Source organism: Fukomys damarensis, unplaced genomic scaffold (genome assembly GCF_012274545.1).
Source record: "Fukomys damarensis isolate Sample0158 unplaced genomic scaffold, DMR_v1.0_HiC HiC_scaffold_11, whole genome shotgun sequence".
NCBI lineage: Eukaryota > Metazoa > Chordata > Mammalia > Rodentia > Bathyergidae > Fukomys > Fukomys damarensis.
Genome location: NW_022900923.1, coordinates 39761756 through 39770695, shown reverse-complemented (window position 1 = coordinate 39770695; position 8940 = coordinate 39761756). Strand labels below are relative to the sequence as shown.

The window sequence follows — 8940 nt, the reverse complement described above, 5'->3', positions numbered from 1 at the left end:
AATCTCTCTCTGGGCAACATCACAATACTTCTTTACATAATATCAATTAAAACCAATCCTCTCATAAAGCATTTGGAATTTGTTTCGGCTGCTACACTCTTTCCTAGCTTAATTTGCACTTCTCACTTCCTTGCCTTTTCTCTTTTACCCCACTAATCTCAACTCTTGTGCTACTGTGCATACACCACTACCACACACCTATTCAGGGGTTTAACATATTCCAGACTTCAAGGAGAGAGTCCCACCAGCAGCTGTTTTTAGTCAATCTAAAGGCCCTAACACGCCTATGTCCCTTGGCTATCTTTACCTTCCACATCTTCCTCCGCCACATAGCATTGAAGTGACCCTGTGAAGGGTCTCTGGGGGGACAAACCGTGACAGCCGCTTTCCTTGCTTTTCTCTGAATTAGTGCTAAGTACAGGGAGAGCTTTCTGTACCCAATGACCATATAGCTATGTGGATAAAGTTGGTGAATATCTCATATTGGAGTTTAAATTTCACCTCATTTTGTTAACAATCCTTGATTCATTCTAAATTTGTATTTCAAAATACTTGTCAGGACTTTTGTTTTTGTAAACTGATTTGTGTCTGCCACCTCCATTCTTCAACTAAAGAAATGGAAAAATTTGACTACAGATGGCTTGCCTTTGTGTTGTTCTGGGTAGGTAGTATTGTTCCTAAACTGGTTTTCTTTTTCCATTCTAGAGGCATCGAACAATAGAGTCAAGATAAGATGTGTAAATTTCTGACTAGCTATTATTGTAGACAGATAATTCAATTAAAAATATTATAGGCAGTCAGACAGGGCTGGGCCCTCAAGAGAATTAGTGCAGAAGACAATTGTGGCTGGAGGCAAATGAATTGAAGGCTAGGCTTCCAGAGAAAGATAATTGGCTACACCGACATACTTCCCCCAGGAATGAACAGTGTGACTGATACTCTAAATAGGCATCAATCACACGGGTGGGGGACCAAAACCTTAAACCATCCCTTCCAGGAAAGGTCTTTGTTCATTCCATTTGTTCATTATGCTTGCTAGGTGACTTGCTTCCTCATTTGATCTCTGTTTAATCAATATTACCTAAGCAACTATATTTGTAATCTTATAGGTTGATCATATTTTTATCCCACCTTACACCCACCTTGTGATTTTTCCATTGGATCATTATTACCTAAGTGCTTATATTTGTTATCTTATTGGTTGACTACAGTTTTGTCCCCCTTTATACCCACTTCACCTCGTGGTTTTGCTCTATAAAACTCCCTTAACAAGTGGGATCCCAGGAAACCTGCTTTTGGGGCCCCCTTCTGTCTCTTAGACAGAAACTATCTTTCTCTCAATAAATTTTTCCTACTCTCTGTCTCTTTTTTTTTTGAGACAGAGTCTCACTATGTAGTTGAAAATGACTTGGAACTCACTATGTATCCTAGGCTGGTCTCAAACTCAAAGCAATCCTCCTGCCTCAGCCTCCCCAGTGCTGGGATTACAGGCATGCACCACCACGCCAGGCAATTTTTCCTACTCTTAACCTCTGTTGTTCCTAGAATTCATTCTTCAATTTTAGAGAACACAAACTCTGTGTGTTGGACATCTATCAGGTTGGGAAATATAATATTTCCCTTATATTATTTGGAGGTCCATATCTCATAACACCCTGTATCATTTGGAGGTCCCACCAAGATAATTGGGTGGAGGTAAGAGTTTACATTTGTTTTATAGATTCTACATTGTGACTTGCTTAGGTTATCAAAATGGTCTTGAATTGTATGCCTTATGTCTTAAATTTTGTGTCAATTGCACATGCTTTAAATTTTTATGTTTTGTTAATTTTTTGGCCCTCATTTCTTATGATACATTGTCTTTCGTTAAAATGATGGTAAATCTAAGTTGAAAACTTAGGAAGATGTGTCTCATCAAAGACAGTAACATTTTACATTTTATTCTTGTTTGATAAATGTTGCATTTGGACTTAGTTGCTGAATTTATTGTTGTTCTAGACTTGACCTGTTTCACTTGTTAGACAACAGTGCTAGGAAAAAGTAGTGGTAGAGGGCCCCATAGAGGACTTTAATATAAAATTCTGTAAAGTGGGTTTTAAATGAAATCTATTTTATATTTAAGAAACATATATGCCTGTTAATAAAACATGGGATAGCAGCAGCTATTCTTAAGACTTGGGCATAGGTTTCACTGAGACATTCTGGCTCAGTCTTTCACAAGAGAAAATGTTGCACCTGTTCTGCCTCAGTTTCCTTTCTGGTCTGATCTTTCACTGGTGAGGACAGAATCTTAGCTCTATGAGATTCCTCATTCTTACCTTTCCAGGCTGAGACTGAAGACTCATGAGAAAATTGTCTCAATACCTCACTTGAACATGAAAAAACTTTTGCTGATCTCCTTTCTGATATTTCCTTGCCATTTCATAATTTTTCCTTTTTAAAGGCATGTAAGATTCTAGAAAAAAAAATCCCTTAATTGTCCCAACCTTTGCCTTTATTCAACAACAAAAAACTTTTAAATTGATTGCTTAGAAAATGAGCATTACTAATGCCAAACATAGGGGAAATAATTTCTAACATCCCACCCCCTCTTTGGTCTGGTTTTTATCATTTATGTGTGTAGGGGAGGGAAAATACTTTTGCTAATAAGTTGTAGACTTTGAAACTTTTACTGTAAACTTATAAAATGCTATGTTATAATTTTTGGGTTTTAGACAGCTTAAGCTTTCTCTCTGCTAGTAAGCCAGGAACTTCCCCTAAACTTTTCTCCAACTCACTGGGAGATAACTTTAGAACCACCTTTTAGTCAGACCACACCTCCTTCCAGGAAGTCAGGCTGAGGCAGCTTGAAACAACTCTTTGCCTTTCATGGAGAAGAGTAATCAGCTAGTGACTTATACTTGTGCTTTATATATGCTAAGAGTAAAAAAGAGACTTTTAGCTTTTCTCTTCTTTCATGTACATATAGAAAACTGATAAATGTACTTTATTAAAATGTGAATTGTGGTTGCTAGGTGATGAGTATACGATTAAACTGTGAGCTTCAGAAACAAATGTTTTAGGTTAGACTTTGATTTGCCACTAAGGAAGGTTGCCTAGGTGATTAGGTAGATAACAGGAATGTCTTAGAGGCATCTCCTCCCTAGAGCCCAGGCCCAATGGCCTCCAACCATTTTACCTAACTCTATCTACCTTTAGAGGTGATCTTTTTTTACAGGCTGAGAAGCACTCCAACTATTTCCAAGTTGCTCTTTATATTTTCTCATTCTCTTTAAAAGAATTTTAAAAATGTTTTAAATCTCTTGATTATTGCTTTTGCCAGCAATGCTTCCTTTTTAAAACATGGTTGTTATGGCTAAAATCTATTGTAACCACTACTTCTAGAAACACCTGCTAGAATAAACACATGAATTTCCAGGGAAGATAGGGTTGCATGCCAGTAAAGGATGATATCTAGTCCAGAGCCACCCTATCTTCTGGTTGCTCTCCAGATGGTAGCCATCAGGTCTGGAGCTGAGTTACCTTGGGGATGCCTTGTGGATATAGAAATCAAGTATAAATTAAAAGGAATGCCAATTTTTTTCTCTTGTTTTATATGGGTTACTCAATGTCAAAACCACTTACTCCTTTAAAATAAATTTTTATGCACTAAATAGTGTTTGAACCTGTGTATTGAGAAAGTACAGTTTAATGTTTTTTGCACTTGAGCATGGCCTGCTTATCCCTAGAGCAAGAATGAGATGCAGAGGAAAGTTTTGATTATACTATTTCACAACTACAGTCATACTGTAAGAAAGAGGGAAAATAGTCAAAATTGCCTTACATTCAGACTTTCTTTGTATTAAGAAATAATCCTTATTTGTGTTCAAAATATAAATGTTAGCCACAAGAAAACCAGACACCTCTGGCCCTTAAGCATGCACTGTCACTGAGCCTGAAGCTACTCTTCCTCGAGCTTTGGAATGGAAGGACAAAGTTTCCAAGGCAACTTTAACCAAAGCCTTACCAACAATTGCTAAGTCTGAGGCTCCTCGTACTTGCGCTTTGCGTTCTGAGGTTGGGGCTTCTAGGTCAGCCATAACAAAAGCCTCTACAGGGCTGTATCCATCCTTACCTGGTTTTGTTCAAACTCCTCAAGGACAATATCACTTACAGAAAGTAAGTGGAATGTTTAGAACTACCCACATTCATGTGTCCTTTTTGGAATGTTTAGAACTACCCACATTCATGTGTCCTTTTTGGCATGTTAAAAATTACCCACATTCATGTGTCCTTTTCCCTTGGTGACCTAAAACAGATCAAACAAGATCTAAAAAGGTTTTCAGATGGCCCTGATAAGTACATTGAAGACTTACTCAGACTTAGAAGACTTACTCAGACCTATGAACTAGACTGGAAAGATGTAATATTACTTTTTTTTCTTTTTTTGGTACTGGGGATTGAACTCAGGATCTTGCATTTACCATGCAGCTACAGCACTGCTGAACTACATCCCTAGCCCAATGTCACTCTTAAATCAAACATTCACTTCTAATGAGAGACAAGCAGCAGTACAAGCTTTGACTATATTTAGAGATGAATGCCATATTGTTAATTTTAGAAGGCTGGGAGATAGCCAAGGGAACAACCAGTGCCTATTAGAGATGAAACAGTCCATACCCAAGACCCCTACTGGCCTAACAGCCAGATGAGAGATTAGAATATGAGGCATCTTCAGACATGTATGCTTAAAGGTCTGAAAAAGACAAGAACTAAGCACTTCTATCATTTTAAATTGTCTGCTATTTAGCAGGAGAAAAATGAGAACCCCTCTACCTTCTTAGAGTTTTTAAAGGGGTCATTGGTAAAATTTATATTCCTAGCTCCTGATTTGATAGAAGGATACTCAGCCTCAGACATTAAAAAGGCAAAAGTTGCAAAAGATGGCTTTTGCTCCAGATAGCTCACTGGATTCATTGGTTAGAATTGCCTCCTCAGAATTTTATAATTGACACCAGGAAGAGGCCAAGGAAAACAAACTAAAGACACCAACAACAAGTGGCTGCTTTAATCATGACCTTAAAATAAATAAACTTTAAGCCTGATTCTTGAGTCTCCAGAAAGAGCTCAATGACTACTAAACTCTCCTGCTACCACTACAAAAAGCCAGGCCATCTTAAGACAGACTGCATCAAGAGGCCCATGGACGATGTCCTGATTGCAGAGATGACCACTAAAAGTCAGACTTCCCTCTGAGGTAGAGGCTGGAGATCTCGGACGTGTCTCTCCAACTGGCCTAACAAGACTAAAGGGCCCTGGGGCACTCTCTGCCTTCTCCCCCTGGCTGGACTCTCATCTCCAGGGAGGATCCCTGTGTAATCATGACTATAGAAGGGAAAGAAACCAGCCTGTTGCTTGACACTGGTACCTGTCTCTCTGTCCTTCTTTTCAACCCTGGCCTTCCTTCCAGCCTTCCTACCTCAGGGAAAGGAATCACTACAGAGAAGATAACTCACTATTTCTTACAACCTTTAGGCTGTAACTGAGATGCTTTTCTTTTTATACATTCTTTTTTTTCTTTTTATTGAGTTTATTGGTACAATCTAGGTATACAGTACAATTACATTCATTATTGGGATCCTGTACCTTTTCATAATAGGTCTTGATTCTCATTTTTTCCCCTTGTCCCTGCCCTCCCTTCACCCCCTCCTCCCCTCCCCATTTACAAACACTTTATTTCCATTTTTTCAGTTTCTCGTATTTTTTTCCTCTCCCTTATTACCTTTCCCCCACCCTTCCCACTTTCCCTACACCTTTGGCCCTTTACTTCCTATTTCACATTATTAATTATCTCATTAGGATCCTGTGTACTATTATAGTTTTTCACACCAGAGAAACTATTCGGTATTTCAGTTAAATAAATCTCTGTATGAACATTAAAAAAATATGGAACGCTTCACGAACTTGCATGTCATCCTTGCGCAGGGGCCGTGCTAATCTTCTCTGTATCATTCCAATTTTAGTATTTGTGATGCTGAAGCGAGCACTATATATTCTTTTTTGATTACACCTAAAAGTCCAGCTCCTCTCCTGGAGTGTATCTTAAGTACTATAATATATATACACCTGAGTCAGGTAGGCTACCTTCCCCTCATAGAGATAGAAATAAATCCCAAAGTATAGGCAACTAAAGATGAGATAGGTAGAGTGATAAAAACTACTCTAGTACAACTACATCTCAAAAATTCTACTATTTTTCCTCACCAGAGACAATACCCTGTAAGGACTGAAATTAAGGAAGAACTATTGCCTATGAATGATAATTTAAGAGCACCGGGTTTACTTAAAGTTTATAACAGCCTATACAACACTCTGATCATGGTAGTACAAAAGCCCAATGGGGAATGAAAATTTGTATAGGACCTTAGTTTAATAAACGAAACAGTTCCAATCCATCCAGTGGTACCTAACCTATAAATTCTCCTGTTACAGATCCCAAAAGATGCCATTTGGTTCCAGTGTTAGATTTAAAAGATGCCTTTTTTTTTTTTTTTTTGCATTCCTTTACATGTAGATTCCAAGCTTCTTTCTGCCTTTGAGAGTCATCAGGATCAAGCCTCTCAACTGACATGGACTGTGCTTTCTCGAGGGTTCGGAGATAGTCCTCATCTGCTTTCCTCATGTGCTTTCCCATGACTTGGTGTGTTTTAAATGTTCCCAGGTTATGGTCCTTGCAATATGTAGATGATATACTGTTAGGTGTCCCCTCAAAAGAGTTCTCTAGCCAAGGCACACATGCTCTGCTAAATTTTCTAGTAGACAGGAGTTAAAAGGTTTCTAAATCTAATCACAACTTTGCAGGTTTGAGGTAAACTATTTGGGCCTTATCATATTTGAGAACACCTGAAGACTGGGGAAAGAAAGAATTAAACCAATTCTTTCCTTCCCCCAAGACTTTAAAACAGCTAAAGGGATTTCTAGGAATCACAGGCTTTTGTCACCTTTAGAAAGCAGGATATGGTAAAATTGTGCGAGCCCCTCTATCAGCTTATGAAGGAAGCCCAAAAGACAGATACCCATATTTTAACCTGGGAACCTAATTCCGAGACCACATTCCCAGAAGCCCAAACAAGTGATTCTAAATGCCCTAGCACTGAGCCTATGGACAGGACCCTGTTTCAGTTTGTATGTTGATAAAAGGTAGGGAATGGCTTTGAACATGTTTATGCAAGATAAGAGACCTGCTCCACAGCCTGTAGGGCATCTGAGTCAAGAGTTAGATGTAGCCAAGGCTGCCTTAGAGCTGTGGTTGCAATAACTCTCTTAGTGCTGGAGGCATCCATCCAGGCTGACTTTAGGCAAATATCTTGTATATGTACCTCACAATGTGGCAGGACTTCTTTCTTCGGACAGAGCCTATAGCTGTCAGGCAACCAACTTCTTAAGTATCAAGCTCCACTTCTAAAAGGAACAACCATCCAAATAAAGACACATTCGTCCTGAAACCCTGCCATCTCTCTACCAGAAAAGGAGGAAATTGAGACTGACAGACATGACTGCAAACAGGTAATTCTTCATACATATGCAGCCAGAGAAGAATTATTAGACACTCTATTTCCTGATTCTGACTTGACTCTTTTCTGTGATGGCAGTTCTTTCCTTAAACATGGGGTAAAAAAAGGCAGAGTACACAGTAGTGACTATGTCAGACACTTACCAGTTCCTCACTTGTGCCCAAGACTAGTGCTCAGCTAGCAAAAGTCATAGCTCTGACCAGGGCTTTACAACATTAACAGAATGTTTATACTGATCCAAGATATGCTTTCCTTCTATTATATGCCCCTGCAGCCATATAAAAAATTATCTGACATCCAGTAGCTCTCCTATAAAGTATCATAGAGAGATAGATAAATTTTTATCATCTATCTATATGCCCTCCAAAGTGGCAGTAATTCACTACAGAGGACACCAAAAAAGAGCTGACAAAGTATTTCAAGGTAATCAACTGGCTGACACTTCTGCAAAAGAAGCTACGCAAGGGTCCTCTTCAGGCCCCCCTGATCTGGGAAGGGCCCCTTGATCATACTCGACTCAAATATTCTGTCAGAAAGGGAATAGGCTCTCTCTCCATGGGCATCAGTTCCTTCCATCAGGATGGTTACAGTCAGATGATGATAAATTGCTCCTTCCTGGTGCTAGTCAATAAAAAATGACCAAGTCTACATCAAAGCTTTCACTTGGGGAGAAACAAGACTCAGCAGATGGCCTCAAAGTTATTCATAGGAAAGGGACTTTCTCAGACAATACAACAGATAGGTAAAGGGTGTAAGCTCTGCCAAAAGAACAGTCCTCTTACCCACACTAGAGCCCCTCCGGGTATACAGAGAGATGGTAAATACCCTGGGAAAGACTAGCAGCTCCATTTTACTCATATGCTGAAGAGTAAGGGACTTCAATATCTACTGGTCTGGGTAGTACTTCCACAAACTGGGTTGAGGCCTTTCCTTGTAGAACATAAAAGGCACAAGAGGTGGTAAATATTTTGGTCTCAGAAATCATACCCAGGGTTCCTAAGAGCTTACTGAGTAATAATGAGCCTTAAAAAAAAAAACCAACAATCATACAGGGTGTTTCTCAGGCACTGGTCATGCTCTGTTACCTCCATTGTGCATGGAGGCCACGATAATTGAGAATGAGATATGAGATGATTATATAGTGTATCTGTGAAATGAAATTGATGGGTTCCTGAGTACTGCTTGTAACTCAAGGTGGTCGTAAGTCAATATAGCTGAGATCTGGACGTTTACCTGGGTACACGGTATAGATAACAAGAGACAGATGAATCTTCCATTTACCTAATTATTCCAACTTTTTCATATGCCAGGCTGGCTGTAACTTGAGGGTCCACTGTATATAGTTAACCCCCACTGTAAAACACCTTAGTAAAAAGGCCCCCTTTTG

At 39.2% G+C, this 8940-nt stretch overlaps 1 protein-coding gene and 1 non-coding gene across 2 annotated transcripts in view; both read right to left on the bottom strand.

Moving 5' to 3' along the window:
* LOC104876900 (tubulin alpha chain-like) overlaps positions 1–448 on the bottom strand; it is a 4538-nt gene extending 4090 nt beyond the window's left edge. Inside the window, exon 1 of the mRNA XM_033761970.1 lies at positions 308–448. Within this exon, the coding sequence (XP_033617861.1) occupies positions 308–448 (141 nt within the window). The remainder of the gene's footprint in view (positions 1–307) is intronic.
* Positions 449–5919: 5471 nt separating this feature from the next.
* Positions 5920–6026, bottom strand: LOC117285649. The gene has a single exon (XR_004516718.1). It is a non-coding gene; the product is annotated as a U6 spliceosomal RNA (small nuclear RNA).
* Positions 6027–8940: the final 2914 nt, after the last annotated feature.